The sequence below is a fragment of the Canis lupus genome, chromosome 2 (genome assembly GCF_011100685.1).
Source record: "Canis lupus familiaris isolate Mischka breed German Shepherd chromosome 2, alternate assembly UU_Cfam_GSD_1.0, whole genome shotgun sequence".
In the NCBI taxonomy this organism is placed as follows: domain Eukaryota; kingdom Metazoa; phylum Chordata; class Mammalia; order Carnivora; family Canidae; genus Canis; species Canis lupus.
The window spans coordinates 80,751,786-80,774,925 of NC_049223.1; the positions used below are offsets into that span (position 1 = coordinate 80,751,786).

A 23,140-nucleotide genomic window follows, 5' to 3' on the forward strand; every position below is an offset into this window, starting at 1 on the left:
GAGAGAGCGAACCCTGACCCCCAGCTAAAGTGGTCCCTGACCAGAGGCACACGGTTTTCTCTAACATGTATGTTGTCTATCTCCTCCAAGGACAGGGACCAAGTTGGCCTTGTTCAATGCTGTCTGCACAGCCAAAGCTCCACAAACTGCTGTAGAATGAGTGAATGAATGAATGAATGAATGCAAAGAGACAAGTAAGAATATAGGGAGCTAAATGAAACAAATTGAAAAAAAAAAAGAAACAATTTCCCTGAGCTTTGGTTCGGGTCACATCAGGCAAGTTCTGGCCTTAGATGACATCACCCACAGGCCGGGATCCCAGAAGGACCCCCAGGGAACACATGGCAGCACCTGCTGCATCCCAGGAGCTGGGGGAGGGGGGACCTGACATTATCAGGGGACCCCTGAGTGGGAAGGGTGCCTGGTGTCCAGGCGGGCCCTCACCCCCAGGGCTTGAGACAGCCTGGGGAGAGGAGGAGCCAAGTCAGGCAAAGCCTCCAGATCCATGGGCTGTGGCTGCTTCGGGTCTTTTCTGAGCCCAGCTGCTGCCTAAGGAGACCGGGCTGGCTTCAGCCCCGGATGGCTTGTTTATTTACTAAGCACCTGCTGAGAGCCCAGCTTGGGGAAAGAGTTAATGAACACGGGCAGAAGGTACCACATGGACCCCCCCAGTCCCCCAGGCAAGGCCCAGGCCCAGGGGGCGCCGGGGAGACGGGCCACCGCGGTGCAGACCTCGGCCCAGGGCACAGTCCTCGGGGGTTTGCAGGGAAATCACGACGGAGCCCAGCCCAGCCCAGCCCGGCAGCAGGCCCCAGGACGAGCAGCCCCAGGGGGCCCGGATCCCGCCCCGGCTGCGCCCCTGCGGCAACTGAGCAGCACCCAGCGGGCGGGGGCGGCGGGGGCCGGGGCGGGCGGGGGCGCAGGAAGCCGCAGCGCGGAGCTGCCGTTAGTGGGGACGCCGGGGAAGGGCCTCCCGCCGCGGGCTCGGGCCGCCCAGCCCCGCAGGCCCCCGCCCCCGCCCGCGAGCGTCGGGAGCAGCGTCGGGAGCAGCGTCGGGAGCAGCGTCGGGGGCGGGGGTGGGGGCAGGGGCGGGGGTGCAGGCAGGACGCCCGCCGAGCGGGGGTGCGGGGCTGCGGGGGCGCGGCGAGGGCGCGGGGTGCCCCGGGGCGCGGGGACTGCCGCTCCGGCCCGCCCCCTGGCGCGCGCCCGCCTTCCCGCCCGCGCGCGCCGCCGCCTCGCCCCGCGGCCTCCGCCCGCCCGAGCGCGCGCCCGCGGCCTCCTACCTTCGCGCGCCGCCGCCGCCGCCGCCAGGGCCGCCGCACGGGCCGGGCGGGGCGGGGCGTGCTCGGGGGCGGGGCGTGCTCGGGGGCGGGGCCACGAGGGGGCGGAGCATCCCCTGGGCGTGGCTACCGGGGCGGAGCGTGCTCGGGGGCGTGGCTACCCGGAGGCGTGGCTACCGGGGCGGGGCGTGTCCTGGGGCGGGCCTGCCCGGGAGGCCGCTTCGGGGGCGGGGCCTGCGTTCCCGCGTAGCCCCGGGCGAAGCGCGCGGGACCCCGGGGCCGCCCCCGGCTGTCGCGCGCTCGCGAGGGGCGGGTCCCCGGGGAGGCTTTTCCAACACGCCGCCTTTTGTCTCTCCGGACGGCCCAGCAAACGGGGGCCATCCGCTCCTCGTGCATAAGGGGCAGTTGAAGATTAAGCAAGTCCCAAGGTCGCCACGCTGCAAGGAGGCGGAGTAGAATCGGAGCCCACGCCCAGCTGCAGTCCCGGGCTCTCGTCCGTGCTCCCTGACCCGGCCGGCCGGAGGGTCGTTCCCCGCCCGCTGAGGCTCGGTGACTGCGGCCCGGAGAACGTCTTCCCGATTGCCCTGCAACCTGCCGGAGCACTCTGGCCTCAGTTCGTTCGTCTGTGAAGCGCCCGAACCCCATCGGCTGCCCGTGCCCACTCTCTCACAAACTCATGCGCCTTCTCCCCAAATGGGATAAGGATTAGATCCTAGAGGAAGCCAGGCTTTTTCTTTTCTTTTAGAGTAATCCCTGCACCCAACGAGGGGCTCGAACTCACAACCCGGAGGTGGGGTCAAGAGTCTCAAGCTCCACGGGCTGAGCCAGCCAGGCGCTCCGAGAAACCATGCTTTCGGAAGCAAATAGTGATCTGTCCGTTCGTGTTGTATCAGTAAATTAGATTGTACCCACCCACGGGGCCTCAATCTCCCTGTTCTCCAAAGCATTGAATCAAATCATCCGTTTTCAAAGGGGGAGGCAGGTCTGAATCTCTAGAGCAGAAAGAGGGGGTGTGCTTGGTCTGAAAACACATGTTTAATTTTATGGTTTTTTAAAAAGATTGAATTATTTGACACAGAGAGCACACACAAACAGGGGGCGAGGCGGAGGCAGGAGAAGCCGACTCCAGCTCTATCCCAGGGCCCCCGGATCATGACCTGAGCCCAAAGCAGACGCTCAACCACTCAACCACGGAGCCACCCAGGCGGCCCTAATTTTATATTTGGAAAACAGTCAATAGATGGGTAGAAAGGGGAGTGGGAGTTTCCTCTTTCTCAAAGGAGAGCCTGGGTTTTATATTCAAGTCCTGACACCCTGGGATGGCACAGGCAAGGCTGTAGCCTGGGCCAGGGCTCAGAGTATTGGTCAAGAAAGGTTTGGGTCAGTCCCTGGGGTTTGGGGACAGAGAGGCAGAGCTGTAAGGTAGAGAGGAGAAGGCACAACTTCCCAAGGGAGGGCTGTCTGACATTGGCCAGTAACCACACCTGGCCCCCAGGTACCGTGGCATGGCCCAGGTCTGTGTCACCCTTCCCGGGGTCCCCAGACTTGCTGGGTCCCCAGCCAGGCCCTGACAGGCTCATGGCCTCACCAGTCCACAGCTGACCCTGCAGGTCCCTACAAGAGCACTCACTCCAGAAAGCTCCTCCCAACACCAGAGTTGGGGTTCAGCCCCCATCCCTGTCCCTCCCTCCAGCAGACCTGCCTGTGGCCTCCACCACGTATCCCTTTACAGTTCCTGTACCCCAAGGCAGCCCACACTGGCTGCGCACCACACTGTCCTGGCTGCTTCCTCTTACGTTTTCTCATTCTATCCTCAGCCCCTTTTAAACACTCTGTGAAACAGGATCTAGGCTGCGAAGTAGGTTCTAGGATTATTTCTATTTTACAGATGAGGAAACTGAGACTCAGAGAGGTACAGTCACTCGCCCAAGGATACACGGCAGGGAGTTCAGTGGCTTTCAATCCCTCCTTTCCTCTACACCACACTACCTCATATGAGACTTTGGGAGGGACAGCAAACCCAGTGACTCTCTCCTGACCCTCTTACCCCAGAGCCCACATGACCCTTCTGGGGAGGGGGGTCACATACTTACCCCAGGCCTCCTCAGGAGGCCTCGGGCTCCCCTCTGTGAAGAGGCTGGGTGCCCTGCTGTGCTGAATCTGTGGCTCTGCTCAGCTCAGCCTGGCCAGTGGTCATTTGAATCCCAGAACTGCTGCCCACTGGTCACCCTGCCCCATAACCAGATGGTGCTCAGCCCGGAGACCCTAGGACCAGCCACCAGAAGGGAGTTATGCCAGGGCCTCACCTGCTCCCTGCAGAGGGTTCTAAATCTGCAGCTCAGGTCACAGGAAAACAAGTGACTGGAATTACCACCCCAGGGTTGCTAGGGCCAAATGCCTGCCAAATCCAGGTGCTAGGCTGGGTTGGACTCTGGCCACCATGCACAAAACCACATTACCAGGAGGCTTAGAGAATGGGCGTTCTGATTAGCCGGGTTCACTGGATATCTTAAGGTAACATGCAAAGTCTTTTTTATTTTATTTTATTTTATTTATTATTTATTATTTATTTATTATTTTTTTGCGAAGTCTTTCTGTAATGTCCGCTTGAATAGCAAAAAAATTAGAAAGGGTTATTCATTTAATGAAAAACTATGAGGTCATTCCAAATGTTATACAACATTCAATGCCTGGAGAAATAGAAGTTAGTAAGTGAAACGTTCCAGAACATTGGACAGAATATAAGCCCATATTCTTTAAGTAAAATTTATTTACTGTTTATATGTAACAAGATGAAGACACTAAAATGCTCACTCTGTTCTGTATCTTTGGGTATGGATATGACAGATGACACTTATTTATTTAATTTATTTATTCACGAGAGACACAGAGAGAGAGGCAGAAACGCAGGCAGAGGGAGAAGCAGGCTCCCTGTGGGGAGCCCGATGCGGTACTCGATCCCAGGACCCCCGGGGTCACCCCAAGCTGGCTCAGCCGCTGAGCCACTCAGGTGTCCGGAGAGATGACCTTTTAAATGTAGATTTTCTTTCTTTGACAAGATAGTACATTGGGGAGCCTGGGTGGCTCAGTGGTTGAGCATCTGCCTTTGGCTCAGGTCGTGATTCCGGGGTCCTGGGACCTGTGGGGTGCCATTTCCTGTATATCTTTCTAGAGATACTTTATGCACATAAAATATCTTTCCCTTCCCATTTACCTAAAAAAGCATATTCTATCTACACCTTATTTTGTACCTGGCTGCCGGCCCTTGATAAAGCGCAATGATAGCTCCTTACCGCTATAGAAATAGCTTTTCCATTCTGTTTTTCGCCAAAAATCTAGTATTCTGCTATATGGACGTATCTAAATTCATAAAACCCATCCCTTACTGATGGATCGTGTAGTGGGTAGACTGTGGTAAGTTGAATTGTGTCCCCCTAAAAGATATGTTCAAGTCCCAACCCCCAATACCTGTGAATGTGAACTTATTTGGAAATAGGGCCTTTGAAGATGTAATTAAGGATTTTGAGATAAAACTGTCCTGGGTTGAAGGTCCACCTAAGTCCAGGGGTGTAGCTCTAATTCAGTGCAGGGTGTCCTTATAAGGGGAGGGAACACACACAGACACAAGCCCACGTGAAGACAGAGGCAGAGATGAGGTCATGTTCCTACAATTCAAGCAGTGCTTGGGATGATCGTGAAGACTTTGTGGTTTTGTTTTCGTACCTGCATTACATTTGTAATCCAGAAGATTGATTACGATCTCTAAGTATCTGTCTACTTTCAAGCTGCAGTAGGGAAAAACTGGCCTTTCCCCAACTCCAGTCCATTCCATCCACAGGGCATGGCATCCTGTCACTCTGCTCAGAGAAATCAACAGCTATTGGGAGCCTACTAGAGAGCCTACTATGTGCCGTGATGCCGGCAGTGGCTTCTAATCTCCTAGGAGGCAAAGCCTCACCCCTGACCTGTCACTCGATACCTGCCATACTGCAGCTTCCTTGATCTACTAGGAGAACGGGAACTTCCATGGATTAACCAGGTCCTCGGTGCCAGTCCTGGAGGCAGCGCTGATTGAGCAGATCGACCTGATTAAAAGCATGGATGTGGGAGCCAGATGCCTGGGTTCCAGTCCCAGCTCTGCCACTTAGCAGCCATGTGACTCCAGGCAAACTAACCTAATCTCACTGCTTTGGTCTCATGATTTGTAAAACGGATGAGCACCTACCTTGCAGGGCTGCCGTGCTGGTGAATGGAGCTTGATGCCAAGCGCATGGAACAGCGCCCAGCGCAGAGTAAGCATCACTGAGCGACAGCTGCCGTCAACATGAAGGGGAAGGAAGGGACGAAAAGAGCATGTGAAGAGACCCCACACACACACCAAAACCACACATCTGTCCAGATGCTTTTCTCCAAGACTCGGACTTCAAACACACTTTGCTCACCTCTTGCCTTACTGATCTATTACTGTGTAACAGTATTACCACAGACCTGCAGCTGAAGACGTTCCCTGGCCGTTGCTGAGTTGGGAGTCTGGGCCTCTGCACAGCTGCAGTCAAGGCTTGGCCAGGGCTGGGGCTCATGTGAATGACCGACCAGCTTTCAAGCTCACGTGGTTTGGGCAGTGCTCCCTTCCTGGCTGACTGCCGGGACTAGGAGCTTTGGTCCCCCGTTGACCATCAGCCTGCAGCTGCCCTCCGTTCCTTGGCTCTTTGACCCTCCGACCAGGGCAGCACACACACGGCAGCTTGCTTCGCTAAAGCCAGTGAGAGGATCTCAGAGGGACAGAAGTGATGTTCTGTAACATAATCACGGAATCAACATCGTCGTGTCACCTTTGCCTTATTGCGTTGCTTAGAAGTCATTGGTCTAACCGACATTGGAAGGAAATGGCAGGTGTGCACACCCAGTGGTGGCAGTTGTGGGAGGCCACCTTCATCTTCGACTCCCCGCTCTGTAGAGCTCAGGCTGAGCCTCACACTTTCCCAACTGCACCCCAGCAATTTGGAAGCTCCATCAGGTGTCTAATTGAGAAGCCTGATTTGGTATGGGGGATTTTCTGGGGGACCCTGATCCCGTAGCAGGTTTTTTTTCCAGCCAGAATTTCCAGTTGGTGATGAAAAGGATCAATCTGGGTCTTACCCCATTCCCACCCCTCACAGATCTGCCAAGGTGTTTTTCAGGTTAGATCCCTGATGGCTGCCTCACCATCCCCATTATGAGTAATGGTTCCAGGTAAGTTACCTGATTCTAGAGGTAATTAAGGCCAAACTATGGGATGGGCACCTGCTAGCACATCTATGCCCCCTGTGAGTGACACTTGGGTTAAGGAAGGAGCCCGTGGTCACACACCTAACCAGGAGAGAGCCTAGATCCAAAGCCCAGGTCCATCTCCAGAACCCAAGAGCCCACCTCCAAGGGGAGGTACTTCTATTCAAGGGTTCCTTCAAGGTTAAGTTTCCTCTGTTCTAGCCTGCAAGCATTTAGGAAAAAAGATGGGAGGTAATGGGCAGGGATCCCTGGGTGGCGCAGCAGTTTGGCGCCTGCCTTTGGCCCAGGGCGCGATCCTGGAAACCTGATATCGAATCCCACGTCGGGCTCCCGGTGCATTGAGCCTGCTTCTCCCTCTGCCTATGTCTCTGCCTCTCTCTCTCTCTATCATAAATTTTAAAAAAAGGGGGGGGGGAGGTAATGGGCAACAGACAAAAAGTTTAATACTCCTGAGACTTCTTTGATGCAAATTCCTTACTCTTATTCAAAGGGCAGAGAACTCTCCATTCTAATTTTCTACGTTCCCCCCCTTATACGGTTTATTAGCAGAGTGGCCGTTTCCATAACTAACAACCACAGATTTCTTACCAAAGCCTCAGGCACAGAAGAGCTGTGGCCTTTGGTTTTCAGCTTCTGCATGCCTGTACACCCTTACTATTTAGGGGAATGCTTCCACAGTGAGGTCTTGTGGGGAGAGGTAGAGGCCCTCTCCCACATTACAAGCCAGAATGTCCCAGAATGACAAAAAGACTGTGCTCTTCTAGATGCACAGCAGAGAAGTTACTGGTTGCCTTAGGGCAGTAAGACGCAATTCTCTTATTTTGGCTAATCTGACACCCTGGCACCAGACTTTAAATCTGGACACACACGATCAGTGTAAGACGTGGCTGAGTGTCTAGCCATGGCACCCTGGTTTAGTGCCCATGCTGCCAAAAACATGTTCATCTCTGACATACATTGACAGAAGTAAAAATATTTATTTTATCATCTTCGGAATCTGGTCCCACAAAAAAGGCCAACAGTTTTTTCAGTTCATTGTCTTGACCCTTCGAAAAATAGATCTTTCAATTCAGAGGTAAGGTATGTTGATAAAAGCAAATTTAGAGGTGTGCTCAGATAAAATTATTTCTCATAAACCAGTAATACAGGCAACCCTAGGCTTCCAGTTCACTCAGAACTCCTTCTGTCATGTACAGTCTCTGAAGGAGAAAAGAAAGTAAGAGGTTGTCTGCAGACAAGGCACTTCAGAAACCACCACGGAGAAAACCCGAGTCCCCTGGGAACTGTGCTGACAGCCCCTGAGCCCAGACAGCTGTCAACAGACAGAAAAGCCGAACCCCCCACCTCCATGAGAACAGTTCCTCCGACTTTCCTGCTCAAACACTCTTCCACCTGGCTCCCAGAGCCTGCCTCAGCCCTGCATTGCCCACCTGGCCCACAAGACCCGGCAACCAGGCCACTTGGACGCCGCTTTCTGAAGCTCAGAGCAGTTCCTGCGGCAGACGGTGCGGAATGCTTTCAGAGGCCCCTGCTGGGCATCTTGCAGGAGCAGGCCCTTTTGCAAAGGCGAGTTAGTGCAGATCAGCACGTTAGCAAAGCAAATATTAAAATTTTTTAAAAAGCTAGTTAATACTCTTGATTTCCCTCCTGATTATCTGTTCGAGCTGCAGCCTATAAACCTGCCAGAAATCAGGAAGGAATCCCCCCGCTGAAGGCACCTTGAAGGAAGCGGCTACAGCCAGTGAGAGTGCAGAAAGCCTTCCTTCTGGACAGTGATCATGGGACACCTGTAACCACTGAGAAGGGCCCAGCTGAGGCCAGGCAGCACACTCAACCCCTTCTTTGGCTTTGGGGGCTTCTGTTTAATATGGATCGCAGTGATGGAAGCAGCAGTCTCAGAGTCTCTCATGTCAAGAGAGACAGGGACAGGGATACTGGAGCTTTTCTCCTCCTGTGTTCTGGCTGCACACTTGAATCCCAAGAAACACTGACATGGTGCCAATTTACTGCCTAACATGTCAATCTTTCAAGAAAGTCGGGTGAGGAGAGACAGTCACGCTCCAAACAGAAGCTGGCCAGGGAGTGCTTCGTCCTCCTTCCTTTGGCCCAGGTGAGGCGGCTCCTTTCCAGAAATTGTTATGAGGAAAAAGAAGGGTATGCTCAGATCAGAACTGGACCCAGCCTGTGCCTGGTTGAGTCTGACTGGAAGTCGACCTACAAAAGGAAAAAAAGGGAGAGGTGGGAGAGTTCAAATGCTTGAAAATACTAAGTCGATAAAACATGGCTTCTCTCTGGGCAGTAAGAGTTCCAAGAAGTCAGTCTCTGAATGTTCTAGAGCAGGGGTCAGCAAACTATAGCCCAGGAACCAAACCTAGTCCTCTGTTTCTGTAAATTAACTTTTTTTGGCACATATCCATGCCCATCCACTTACATACCACCTGAGGCTGCTTTTGAGCTATAAAAACAGAGTAGAGACCATAAGGTCTTTAGAGTCTAAATGATCTGCTAGCTGGTCCTCTACAGAAAACACATGCTGAGTCCTGTCCTACAGTCTATTCCTGTAAACAATGGTGCAGTAAGTTTCTAGCATCTCTTCACCTCAATTCCAAGGAAAGGCTTGAAATTTTATTGAGGCAGAGAAGGCAAGAGACCATGAGGCTGGACTAAGGCTAGAACCAAGATTAGCTCTCAGCCCGGTGTTCTGAGATAGCTGGGGCAAGAGTAAGGGACTGTGGGGTAGAGAAGAAGGGGGAGCTGCTACTGGGGACAAGCCAAAGGTGGCTGGAAGACCAGGAAGACTGACAGTGTACCCCAGGTCACCTAGCAGTAGAGATCGCAAAAAGCCTTCCGGAGAGAAGTATGGCACCCCAAGCAGGCACTGTGGGGCTCTGTCGCTGGCTGGCCTGAAAATATCCAAGTCAGAGCTGTGGCTCCAGACACCAGGAAAAAAGCATCTGGAGCAATCCCAGGTTTCTAGGGAAACCGCCCTGGCCCCAGTCCCACCACAAAAATGTGACCCTCCTCACCCTGCAGATTTGGTAAAGTCTCCCCAGATGTCGGTGGTGGCAGTAGTGGCAGGCTTGGGTTGTGGCCAGGACGTGGTGGCACCTCCTACTGATGTCCCCAAATCCGACGGTCAGAGAGAGAAGAAAAGGAGACACGGGAGTCAGAGATCTCTCTTTCTGGTGATCTCTGAAATCAGTCTCATGATTCCAGGTGGCTGAGAGAAACAGAGACCAGCTCTGGGACAAAAAACCCCAGTGAGCGGCCACATTTCTGCCATCTGCTCACGAGCCCTTGAGGGCTCCTGGAGAAAAGGGGAGGGGAGAGTGCCAGTAAGGATGAGTCCCACATCATTTGTCACTCATACCCGAAGCTGGCCTTGTAGTCCACTGCTCACGTTGGCAGTCTGTTTAAAATTTACTATCTCCTGCCCTGGCTCCTTGAATGGAGAATGCCCACCAACGATGCAAGGTCATCTTCACATAAAGCCCTCAATCCAGTGTCTGGATCAACTGAATGAAAAAGTTATGCTCCAGACATGTGCCAGGTGATGGGACCCAAGCTGGTAAGGGTTTGGGGAGAATCTCTTCATGGGGTGGAGGTGGGGCACAGTGGGACTGCTTCTGTGCTCCTCTGGCACCTCCCCCAGTGCCACATCCCTGGGAAAGGCCCTGTGCCCTCCGGCCTTCCACCAATTTGCTACTTCTAATCTGCTCTGGGCTGGGAGACCAGATAACATCAAGGCCCTCAAAGATTTAGTTTTACAGTTACCAAGTGCTTATCACTGTCTCATTCAGACCCGCTCACAGTCCCTGGGGGAGGACAGGCCAGGACCAACCACATGACTTCATGCGCTTCCCTCAAGTCTGTTTCCTTATCTCCCAAAAGGGGAGGATGACAGTGACTTCACAGAACCGGTTTATGCTATAGGAGTTAACAGTGGAATGCACGTGCCGGTGGGAATGGCCACATCAGTGTTACGACACCTGACAAACACTTAGTGTTTTAGTGTTAAACACTAAACACTCCTTAAGTGTTACCCACGGATGAGCTCATTTGATCCTCACCAGAAATCCACACTGTAGGTACCATGACTGCCCCCATCCTCCAGATGAGAACACTGAGCCACAGCGAAGCAGGCCCTCTTCTGCCTACCACACAACCGATAAGCTACAACCAGAACTCGCCCAGTCCAGTTTGAAAGCATATACGAAGCGCTCAATGAATGGTGCTCTTTGTGGCTCCTTATTTGACCCCGAAACACTAATTGCTTGTTTTGTACATTAAAATGTAAGCCCTTCAGTGGAGCCTGGGGGGCTCAGTCAGGTGTCAGTCCACAGGCTCAGGTCAAGATCTCAGGGTTCTCAGGGTTGAGATCCAGCCCCACATCAGGCTCTCCCCTCCAGGTGGAGTCTCTCTGAGAGTCTCCCACTGCCCCTGCCCATGCCTGATCTCTCAAAATAAAGAAATGAAATCTTAAAAAAAAAAAAAAAAAGAACGCAAGCCCTTGAGAGAACTTGTGCTGTACTTGCAGCTTTCCCAGGGCCTAAAACCTAAAACACTGCCTGGCACATAACAGATACTCTGTATTAGCTGTTAAACATGCACCAGCAACTGAGGGATGGCCTGAAATAGTGGCTCTCAGACCTTGGTGAGCTTACAAATAACATTAAAAACGCAGATTCCTGTCCATGTCCCTGGTGATGTCAAGGTAGGTGGGCCTGTTACCTCACTCTGAGAAGCAATGCTCAAAGAGCAGTTCCTGGTGCCAGGGTGCGGGCTCGCTGACTCCTACTCCTGCCCACTCGTGAGCGGGAATTCCCCACAGGGCTGAGGTTGGAAGCCTGACCTCCAGATGGGGAAGCCAATGTCCACACCCATAAGAGAAAGAAAGCAGGCTTCCTGCCTAGATCCTGACACACACCCCCAGAAACTGGTGAGACCGGTGTGGGGAAACTGGGGTGGCAACAAGCCCCCAGCCTAGGGAAGCCAAGGGAATGGGCTAGCTCCCCAGCACTATCAGTAGCTGGTACTGGGCACTGAGCTTCTGGAATCCCAGGGTCTCCAAAAGCTGTTTCTTACACCTCAGAACAAGCACCCAGCATAGTGTGCTGGGGGAGTGGCCTCTCAGCTCCCCAGCACCTTGCTAGGGAACTTGCTCCAACCTAAATTCCCCATTTTATTTCCCACTACCTAACTTGGCATACTTATGCTACATCCATTTCTCTACACACACCAGGTATTTAAAAATCTGAGCCTTATTCGAAATCTTCTGTCTGGAACACCAAACATCTTCTGCCCCAGTCTCCTTCCTTCTAGACCCACCTCAATGCCACCTTTTCCATGGAGCCTCCCCACAACATATTGGCTGGAAGTATATGGACCCATACATTTGGTCTTTGTGTCTAGGATCTGAGCAGACAGTGTCTCTATCACCCACCCTCTCAACCAACACTGAGCAGCCTCTGAGAACCAAAAACTCATGTGCTGATGATTTCGCAGCAAATCAGTGTCACAACAAAAAAGCCGCAGCCCCTGCCCATCAGGAGTTGACAGAGGCACTGAAGGGGTAAGTGGCAGGTATCAGGACACAGAGAAACCCCTGACCCAGTCTGGGCAGGATCACATACAGGTGCCAAATGATAGATAGTGTGAATGAAGGAGGGACCACCATGGGGCACCAGCTGCCAGCAGGGAGAAGAACCCACCACTGTGGGGTTAGCAGCAAGTATAGTCACTCCTGAGCACTGACCTGAACTGGGAGCAACTGCTGTCTGGACGACGGGGGCGCCCCCAGACAACTGCTCCCCAGGGGGAGGGATCAGGGTGGAGGTTTTCCCCCCTGGGGGCGGGGGAAGCAGGCTCAGTCCTCCTGTGCTTGCAGGCCGTGCTCGGGGAGTCCCAGCTGCTCCTTCCTTCTTCTTCATGTTCTGAAAAGAGAAAAGGAATGCAAACCAGTCAGTTCTGCTGGGGTCCCCATGCTTATCGGAAAGCCCCACAAAGAGGGCCAAGGTGGCCCTCAAGCCCCAAATATCTATATAACCATCTGGTCAAGAGCTATCCAGCACCCTCTCTGTGGTGAGCTGTGTTCAATACTTCACAATTCTAGAGCTACCCCAAATATATCTAATTTGAAAACTCAGCACTGGGTTCATTAATCATCAGGGAGATACAAATTGAACCACAAACGAAAACTAGTGCTATACCATTACACACCCACTAGAATGGCTACAAGCTAGATCATCAAGTACTGACAAGGAAGTAGAACCAGCACACTCACTCATGCGCTGCTGGTGGGAGTGTAAACAGGGAAAACTACTTGGAAAACTCTCTGGGAGAATCTAGAGCTGAACACGTGCACGAAAAGACATGCACTTGGGAGATTCACAGCCGCACCATTTGTCATAGCTCCAACCTTGCAATTACCCCAATGTCCATCGTTGCTTAAACAGTAACACGGGGGGACGACGACAAGCCTGGGTGGCTCAGCTGGTTAAGCGTTTGACTCTTGGATTCAGTTCAGGTTGTGGGCTCGAGCCCTGAGATGGGCTCCACGCTCAGTGTGGAGTCTCCTTAAGGATTCTCCCTCTGCCTCTACCCCTCCCCTGCCCTCAAATAAATCTTAAAAGAAAAAAGAAAAAAAACTAACACTGGGACACATTCTCATAATGAAATATGCCACCACAGTGACAATGGACAAACTAGATGCAACAAATCAGGAGCTCTCACAAATGCTACACTGGGTAAAGCAGCCATACACAGTAGAGTACAAACTGGCAGGATCCATTCATAAAAACTGAAAAACCAAATCTAGGGCATTCAACCTCAGGACCAGAATGGTGATAATCAATGCCTCTTGATCTGGGGGCTAGTTTGCATGGGTACATTTGGTTTTCAAAAATCCACAGATTTCTACATTTATACTGTGTGTACTTTTCTGTATGCATATTGTACTTCCATAAAACATTAAAACAAAACAAAACAAAACAAAAACAAAAACCTGAGCCCCAATGGGAAACCAGTGCAAGTTATAAAGATGAAGACACAGTTTCCACCTTGTAAGGAGCAGTAGCTTAATCCAATGTTAACGCCAGAGTCCTCAAGTCAGAAATCTCAAAACCCTCAGTGAGTCCAGCTGTGCTGGTTATTTCCAGCTCTACAACCTGGGCAAGTCCCTTAAACTCTCCAAGGCTCAATTTCCTATAAAGTGGCAGAATGTTCATAGAAGTGCCTAAAAATTCATAGAATTTATAGAAGTGCCTAAAAACACACTACCTGGCACACAGCTGATGCTCATTAAATGTTAGTTTCCTCCCAGCAAGAGAGGAATCACATCCCAACCAGTCCAGTGGACATGACCTGTATTTTCTCTTAAGGGCCAGTTGGCCAACGTCAAGGGTCCCAAATCACCAGCGTGAAGCAGAAAAGAGGAGAAAGAGATAGTAAATAAAGAGTAAGTAAAGAAGAAGAGCATTATATTAAGGTTACACAGTTTCTTCCAAAAACATTTCCATTTGGTCTTGGTTCCCCAAAATCACCTCCAACCCCATTCCCTGTAGCCAGGTGAGGACCAAGTTTTGGCCACCAGCCCAGCCCTACCTTTTCCCATTCTCAACAGGAACTGACAATGGGAAACCCAGATGCAGGGCAACTCAGGATGAAGACACGGGGTGTCAGGACACCACCAGCAGCAGCAAAAGCTGCCCATGACTCCCAGCACCCATCTCAATACCTTCTGGCCCAGAGCTCTCCCAAATCTTCCTTCCTCGAGATGCCAAGCCATGGGGCAGCTGATCCCCATTCTAACAGCCTGGTCAAAAACGCCAGCTCCGGCAACAAGCGAATAATGCTCCTTTTCAACTCAGAGAGGCTTTGCACATGCTGTTCCCTCTGCTTGACCACCCCCTTTCCAACTTCCTTACAGGTCACTTCTTCCAGGAACCCTTCCTTGCTTCCCCTGCGGGCTGCATGCCCCTCCTCTAGGAGCTCCCAGCACCGAGCGCATCCCCTCCCCTGCCAAGTTGTGGTCACATCTCGTCTCATCCATCTCTGTTTAACTCTGAGCTCCAAGAGAGTAGAGCTGTCTCATTCACCGCCAGCACGGGACCTGGCACGAGGCAGCTGCTCCACAAACATATGTTCAACTGATGGAACTGAACTGTGGGAAAGAGGGGTGAGCTCTGGGCCAGGCTTGGGTACTGGCTGACAAAGACAAGTGAGTATGGGACTCACCGCGATGTTGAGCTTGATAGTCTGGCCCTCTTTGAAGCCTAGGTCCAACTTGGGGCCCTGGTCTGGGTTCTGGGCTTGTTTTGCAAATTCACACTGCTGTTTCACCCACCTGAGAGGACAGGAAGAAAAAGGTGAGGATGAGGCCAGGTGCCCTGCATTCACCTCCCTCACTCCACCCCTACCTGCCATCGGTCCAGGACAAAGCATTTAAGTGGCAGAAAGAGCCCACGCAGGGGGCTTGAGTAGTGGGCCTGAATTCAAATTCTGACTTTGTGGGGATACCTGGGTGGCTCAGTGGTTTAGCGCCTGTCTTTGGCCCAGGGCATGATCCTGGAGTCCCGGGATCGAGTCCTGCATCAGGCTCCCTGCATGGAGCCTGCTTCTCCCTCTGCCTGTGTCTCTGCCTCTCTCATTCTCTCTCTCTCTCTCTCTCTCTCTCTCTTTCTCTGTCTCTCTCATTAATAAATAAAATCTTTAAAAACAAAAACAAATCCTGACTCTGACACTAACTAGCTGCACGCACATCAGTTTCCTCATCAACAAAATGGGATGGCAATTTTCTGTCTTAAAGACCGCTATGAAAATTCAGTGACCTCATTTATGTAAAAGAAGGTCCTGACACTGCTCTTCAGGAAATATGAGAACCTGGCCCTCTCCTCCTCAGCACCCGGCATGAGAACCAAGACAATGTATCCACATCCCGCACCTAAGGACTCATAAAGTAGATGGTGAGACAAGACAGATGTCCAGAAAGTAGAGGGCAACACAAAGGTTGTCCCCAACCCTCCAAACAATAGCCATCCAGGAGCCACCTGGGCGGGGATACCAGGCCAGGAAAGAGCCAGAGGTGTCCACGAGAGAGGCTGCACACTCTCCAACTTGCCAGCAGCCAGAAAGGGAGGCCTACAGGTGGCAAGGGGGCAGTCTCTCCTGCCCTGCCCCTTAGCTTTAGAAAGGACTCCCAGGACATCCGGATGGCAGGAGCAGCACCACTTATTGCATCACGGAGGAACAGGTTCAAGAAGGCCACATGTGCCTCCCACGGACTCTGGCTCCTCCAGTGCCTGGTAAGGGAAGAGGTATGGCACCTCAGAGGTTGGGCCAGCTGACCACTGAGAGATGGGTCCGGGGCAGAGAGGACTTGAAGGTAGAGAAGGCAGCCGGCCCCAAAGGAGCAGTGAGTTTCCCTGAGGCTGCTAGCAGACAAATCCCAAGCAGCCACCTGGGTAGCCTAGGCTGGGAAACCATTCCGTCCCTGGAAAGAAGGGAGGAGGCTTAAGCATGTGTCCTAGAACCACTCACTTGAAATGGTCCTGCAACGCAACATTGAAGTCAAAGGCATCGCCTCGGTCCCCGAAGCCAATTCCAATAAATGCCCGGCGTCCTGGAGGACAACACATGATTAATCCCATTTGCCAGAGGAAACCCTTCTCACCGAGGGGAACCACCACGCCTCACACGCACCATTTCCATCTTCGATGCGGATAACAAAGTATCTGCTGGAATCGGTCACGCTCTCCACAGCTGTGCCAGGAAACTGGTCCACCGGGGCCTGAGCAAAGAGCTCCCCTGGAAGCACAAGTTAGGGTGAGCCTTGAGCCCCCTTCCAGCTGAATTTTCTATCATACCACTGGGGCCTTTTCCCTGAAAGGCAGACAGGCAAACCTTACTCTGGGGTTCAAATCAAATCCATTCTGATGGACAGACCTATAACCTAAGAAAGGTTGAAGTCAGGGGGTGGCCTAGAAGTCAGATACAGTCCACTTTTAATATTCTTAACTTAATTGCCAAACTTTTCAAAATCAAATTACACGTAAAATAATCCAGATTTCTGGCTTCTCTTACAATCCAAAGCTCTAGCAATGCTGGAATTCCATTCCCCCGGGAGCACTGGGGTAGCGCCTACCTTCCTACACCCGAGAGCCCAGGAGCAGGCAGGCCCTGGTCCAGGTACCTGAGACAGGACTGTAGGGGAACCCAGTGGCACCCACAGAAGAATCTGAAGCAGCTGAGACAGGGCAAGAGGGCCAGTGGTTTTAAAAGGAGCCCCTGGCAAACACACCCCTTGCCACTCCAGCTCTCTATCCCCAGGACAGCACACACCCTTGGGAGCGTTCTAGACTCGCATCACTTCAGCAGGTGCTGACCTCTCTTCACGCTTTTAGTACTCGATCAAGGCTTCTCTACTCAATGCTGTGGTTCACAAGTGATTGTGCAATCGAGGCTGAACTGAATCCGAATCAGTGGCCCTACAGTCTATAGCCTCTTTTTTTTTTTTTAAAGATTTTATTTATTTATTCATGAGAGACACAGAGGGAGAAGCAGGCTCCCTGCAGGGAGCCCGATGGGGACTTGAACCCAGAACTCTGTGATCACGCCCTGAGCCAAAGGAAGATGCTCAACCCCTGAGCCACCCAGGCGTCCCAAGTCTAACGCTTCTTGATAATTTTTCTGCCCCACCCCCTTGTTTGGTCCCTGGGATTCTGGGACTCACCTGAATGCCTTTGGCCTAGAGCAGTGATTCTCAACCTGGGGCGATTTTGCTCCCTCTCCCCTCAAGGGACATGTGCCAACGTGTGGAGACATTTTTGGTTTTTGCAACTTGGGGGGCTGCTACTGGCATCTGGTAGATAGAGCCAGGAATGTTGCTACATATCTGAAATCTGACTTGACAGCCCACAATATTCCCCTGGCCCAAATGCCACTGGCACTAAAGCTGAGAAGCCCTGGCCAAGGAGTGCAGAGAGACAAACAAGACCGAGCAGGGATGACCCTGCGTGGAAAGCATCCCGGGGTGGCTCCTGCATGGCAGCTGTGGTTCTAACTAGGTGATCCCCTTTTTTTTTTTTTTTTTTTTTTTTAAAGTTTTGTTCTTTTTTATTTTTTATTTTTTAAATATTTTTTTTTCAATTTTTATTTATTTATGATAGTCACAGAGAGAGAGAGAGAGGCAGAGACATAGGCCGAGGGAGAAGCAGGCTCCATGCACCGGGAGCCTGATGTGGGATTCGATCCCGGGTCTCCAGGATCGCGCCCTGGGCCAAAGGCAGGCGCCAAACCGCTGCGCCACCCAGGGATCCCAGGTGATCCCCTTAAAGTCCACTTCCAAGGCCCCCAGAAAATAGGTGTTGCCATCCCATGTGAGATCCCCTGGGACACCCCAGCAAACCTCACAGCCAGGGTTCTCTGGCCTCATCATAGCAGCCAATACCCAGCCAGCCCCACACTGCAGAACAGATCGATGCTTTAGGTCACCTTGCAGTTCACAAAGCAACTGGATAAATGTGGGCTCACTTCGTATTTCCAACAATCTTGTGAAGTATGAACTCATATGATCCCCATTGCAAAAGGAGGCCGAGGCACTAGAGGTCATGTGGCTCGCCCCAGGTCTCACAGCTTGGACACAAGAGATGCAGTTCTAAGAGGCAGCCGGTTTTGCCTATGATGTGCTTCAACCAAGAAAATCTCTACATGTTAGAGAAAAATAAATGACCGAATGCCATAATGTCCAGCTCAGCAGGAGCTGTGTCCAATCCCTGCTCTGGGGGCGGGGGCTCTTTCAGGCCGCACTGCTCCCCACAGCTCACCAGAGGCCCTGGTGGCACATGACTTCCACACACATTTCCCCTAAGGTGACATCTGCCAGCTGACCCCAACACAGCCCAGCTTGGCTTGTCCTCTCACCAAAGAAAGAGCTGAGCAGGGCAGCTTCCAGCAGCTTCAGTTAATGGGTGTGGTCAGTCTGGGGAATTACATTTAGTTGATAAACAGAATTCCCGTTAAGAGGCAGAGCTCAAGAGCGGAGGGTTGTGCGTCTCCCTCCCCCACTCCCAGCTGATCTTCAAGGCAACTCTGGGGCTTCGTATCTGGGACCAACCTGCAGGTCTCCTCTCCCTGGATTCCAAAACTAGTATTTTCTTAAGCACGTCCCCCTCACCCCCCACCAAAGACAGGTGCTTGATAGGAAATACTCCCTTTTACACCTGAAGACAGTGCTTTCTACAATTAAAGGTGGGGGGAATGGAGGCAGCTTAGAGGTACAGTCAGGCCTTTCATTTCCAGGATCAGTTCCCATGACCCATATGGACAGGCCGGGGCTGCTGCCGCTCCCTTCACAAAGTAGGAGTTTGGCATCTCAGCCCCACAGGGGCCTCCCTTGCCTTTACCTGAGGTCCTGTCCTCCAGCTTGATGTAGGCCACCTGCCCTTTTGCAGTGATCCGCAGCCGGCCACTCCATGATGGCTGGTCCAGCTGCCACTCCGCGGCCCTAAGGGGACAAAAATCATTGAGCCTCTGCTAGAGGCTCCTGCTCCACCGCTCTAGCGCTGGGGATGGGAATGAGAAGGGCAAGTGGGCTGCTTGCTTGTGACCAGAGACTGGCAAACTTTCTCTGAAAAGGGCCATCCAACCTCAGTCACAACTGCGCACTCGGTTGTCGTAGAGTAAGGGCAGCCATTGACAGTACCTGCATGTGCTGGTGCTTCACATATTTTGACTGTTTTCTACTGAGTGTGACTATTTCAGTGCAACCTGCTGGACCCTAAAAACCTAAATTTCAAATAACCTTCACATTACGAAATGTCCCTTTTTTTAAATGCTCCCCAACTATTTAAAAACATAAAAACCATTCTTAGCTTGGGAGGCACACAAAAACAGGGTGGGTCACCGTTTGCCAACCCCAGTTCTAGACTACAGATACTTTTTCTCAAAAGTAGGACTTCCAGTTTTCTCCCAGTAAAAGCAGCAGCTCCTGGGCCTGCTGCTTAAGACGCTGCCAGGCTGCAGCGGCCGGAGTGACCATTTGACCAGAGACGATCTTCGAGGAAAAGTGGAGAGGGCGCAATCATTAGCAGAAAAGAGAAAAGGACAGCAACCATACGTGTGAGAAAAACGAATGGGTGTCCGAGAAATATAACCTCAAAGGTGCCCCAGGCCAAAAGAACCCCAGGAAACCACGGACTTATCACAAAAGCTTCTTTCGGGGCTTTTAAAGCAGTAACTTCACATTTTACTTCTAAGAAGCAGTTTGGCAAAACCCCCAACTGGCAAGAACCTTGGGTGTTTTCAAGAGGCTTTCCTTGGAAGTCCCTAAGCCTAAGTCAGGACGGCGAGCCATACCACTGGCTGTGGACGCAGGCTGTTTTCAAGGCCACACGAAGGCAGGCGCTCAAGTCACAAGTCAGCAGACTCAGTTTCAGTTCCTCTTACTGGGGCAACACAAGCCTTAGATCCAAGCTAAGAGGAGCTCTGGGGGTCAAGTGCTTCCTCTGTGGGAAACCAGCCGGCCCGGACACTTGGGAACCTCACCCTGAGCGGGGCCAGGAGGCACCAAACCCAGCCCACTGGCAGGGGTCATCGCAGTAGGCTGACCATCCCCGGTCTGGTGTCCCAGCTCCACCTTGCTAACTGTTTCTCTTGTCGCTTCCACACTACTCTTAAGTCACACCACGGGCGTAACAGGTGTTCACTGAAATAGTCTGTCTAGAAAATCAGCTATGGGTCTGTGTTAACAGGCCTGGAAAGTAACAAGAGGCCAGATGGGCGGATGTTGCACCTTCCTGCGGTGCGGGCCAATCCTGTATTTCCAAATGGCTGAGACGAATGGGGCTTTGGAGAGCAAACCCCCCCTCCATCCCCATCCCCACCACCCTCCATCCCCATCCTCCCTCCATCCCCATCCCCCTCCAGCCACCCCCCATCCCCACCCTCCACCCCATTCCCCCTCCATCCCCATCCCCACCCCCTCCATCCCCCCCTCCACCCCATCCCCATCATCCCAGCCACCCCCCATCCCCCTCCATCTCCATCCCCCCTCCATCTCCTTCCCCACCCCCATCATCCCAGCCACCCCCATCGCCCCTCCATCCCCCTCCATCTCCATCCCCCTCCATCTCATCCCCCCTCCATCTCCATCCCCACCCCCCACCCCCATCATCCCAGCCACCCCCATCCCCCCTCCATCCCCCTCCATCTCCACCCCCATCCCCACCCCTCCACCCCATCCCCTCTCCATCCCCACCCTCCACCCCCATCCCCATCATCCCCAGCCACCCCCATCCCCCCTCCATCCTCCCTCCATCCCCATCCCCCCCTCCCATCCCCCCTCCCTCCCCACCCTCCACCCCATCACCCCCATCCCCACCCTCCACCCCCATCTCCACTCCGACCCAGGGGCACAGAATAGCCACAGACCACGCCGTCTGTAACAGGTGCACCTCTTTCTCTCTTTCCCAACGCTTGGTGACAGAGGGCAGGCAGGACCGCAGGCAGCGCGCGGTGCGAGGCCGCGGCCTTGCGTCCCCAGGGCGCTCCCGCCCCGCCTCCTCCGGCTCCTCCGCCGGCTCCTCCGCCGGCTCCTCCGCGCGCACCTCCGCGCGCACCTCCGCGGGCACCTCCGCCGGCCTCGCGGGTCAACGGCCCCGGCAGCGGCGCCTCCCGGCTCGGGCCCTCCGCTCGCCGCCCCTGCGGCCGCTCCCCCGAGGCCGGCGGGTCTGGGTCTCCCTCCCCGCTCTGGCGTCGGGCCGGGCGCCGCCGTCCTCCCACGGTCACCTGTAGCCACGGTTGGTGGCCCGCGGCGGGATGCGGTAGACGTGCACCTCCGGCTTCACGCAGAGCACCGACTCGTACTCGCCCTCCTCCATCTCGACGCCGGGGCCGCCGGACTTCCGGCCCCTTCCCCCCGCGGGCCGGAAGCGCCGCCGCTCTGTGACCCGTCGGGCTAGAGCGGCGGCGAGCGGGCCTCGGCTGGCCGGCCTCCCGCGCGCCCCCTGCTGGCGGCTCCGGCGCAAGACACGCGGCGGCCGGACCGGACCCCGGAGGCCTGGGGTCCCCTGCACGCCTGCGCCTGCGCCCGGGGCCCAGCTGCATCCACCTGCAGCGCTCGCCCTGAAGCCACTGTCTCCTCCAGCCTGTGCTACCCTGGGCTCCACCTGAACGTCCTTCCTTCTCCCGACTCTATTTTCTTTCTTTTTTCCCTTTTTTCCTTTTTTTATTTCCTTATTTTTAATGATTTTATTTATTTATTCATGACAGATACATGGGGGGGGGGGGCAGAGACACAGGCAGAGGGAGAAGCAGGCTCCATGCAGGGAGCCCCACGTGGGACTCAATCCTGGATCTCCAGGATCACACCCTGGGCCACCCAGGGATCCCCAGCCTTCTCCTGACTCTAGAAGGTTCCACGAGACCATGTGTCCAGGGCACAGTGTGGCCTCGACTCAACAAAGAGCAAAGTCTACCAACATAAATCATGAAAAAAGAATCCCAGTCCTAACTTGGATTTGTCACAGGATGTCACGGGGGAGGCATTCTGTTCAACCACAGGGAAATTCCCAAAATCTCTTCTCCTGTACCATTCTCTCATTCATCCAGAACTTTTTTCATCGTCCCCAACAGGAACTCTGTACCCATGAAGCGATAACGCCCCCTTCCCCCAAGCCTCCCCCCACCTCTATTCTGCTTTTGTCTCTATGAAATTACCTATTCCAGCTACCTCCTATAAGTGAACCACAGTGTCTGCCCTTGTATCTGGCTTATCTCACTATTATGTTTTCAAGGCTCCTCCCTGTCATAGCATCGATCAGAGTTTTTCATTCCTTCCGACGGCTCAGTGATCTTCCAATCATGTGGATATTTCACGTGGTGTTTATCCACTCATCTGTTGATGGACATTTGGGTTCTTTCCACCTTTTGGCTACGGGGAATAATAATGCTGCTATGTTTGAGTCCCCATTTTCGATTCTCCCCAGGGTCTATCTAGAAGTGGATTTGCTGGGCCATGTGGTAATTTTATGTTTAGCCTTTTGAGGAACTACCAAACTTTTCCATGGTGGCTGCCCCATCCTACGTCCCCACGGCTATGAACAAGGGTTGCGATTTTTTCACACTTCACCAGTGCTTATTTTCCATTTCTTTGACCACAGCCGTCCTGGTGAGTGTGATGTTAACTTCTCTTCATGTGAATTGATTTAACCTCTAATTTCAACTTTGCTTATTACCCTGATTCTCTCAAAGAAGAAATTGAGATATGCACCAGAAAATGAGATTTCTTCTTCCTTCTTCTTTTTTGATGTTGCCTCTCATCTTCCTAAAGTCCTGGAGTGGCAAAGACACCCTCCCCCCTGCTGCCGCACATTCCCACCATTCGGTTTATAGGACTGCTCTCCCACCAGACTGTGAGCCTCTTGAATGTGGGACCCCGTCCCTGCCATCTGTGGACCCTGTATTCAGCAACACAGGTTTTGGCACAGTGTAAATGCTCAGTGAGTGAATGAGTAAATGTGTGTGTGTGTGTTCAATTGGCTACATCCCAAAACCAAGGAGCAATTTGGGGATGGGCCACCGCATTTTCTCTTTCA

The 23,140-nt window shown here is 53.1% G+C and overlaps 1 protein-coding gene across 3 annotated transcripts; it reads right to left on the reverse strand.

Moving 5' to 3' along the window:
* Positions 1 to 7,501: 7,501 nt before the first annotated feature.
* On the reverse strand, positions 7,502 to 21,488 carry NECAP2 (NECAP endocytosis associated 2). 3 transcript variants are annotated; one of them, XM_038531852.1, is made up of 8 exons: positions 21,333 to 21,488; positions 18,950 to 19,050; positions 16,248 to 16,352; positions 16,086 to 16,167; positions 14,784 to 14,892; positions 12,304 to 12,481; positions 9,575 to 9,659; positions 7,502 to 8,762 (listed from the first exon to the last, which is right to left on the reverse strand). In XM_038531852.1, exons 1-8 carry the CDS (start codon positions 21,422 to 21,424, stop codon positions 8,714 to 8,716), a joined length of 801 nt encoding a protein of 266 aa, XP_038387780.1. In that variant the 5' UTR covers positions 21,425 to 21,488; the 3' UTR covers positions 7,502 to 8,713. The 3 variants fall into 3 exon arrangements, with proteins under 3 accessions (XP_038387780.1, XP_038387779.1, XP_038387778.1); XM_038531851.1 differs by having other exon boundaries at positions 9,575 to 9,662; XM_038531850.1 differs by lacking the exon at positions 9,575 to 9,659.
* Positions 21,489 to 23,140: the final 1,652 nt, after the last annotated feature.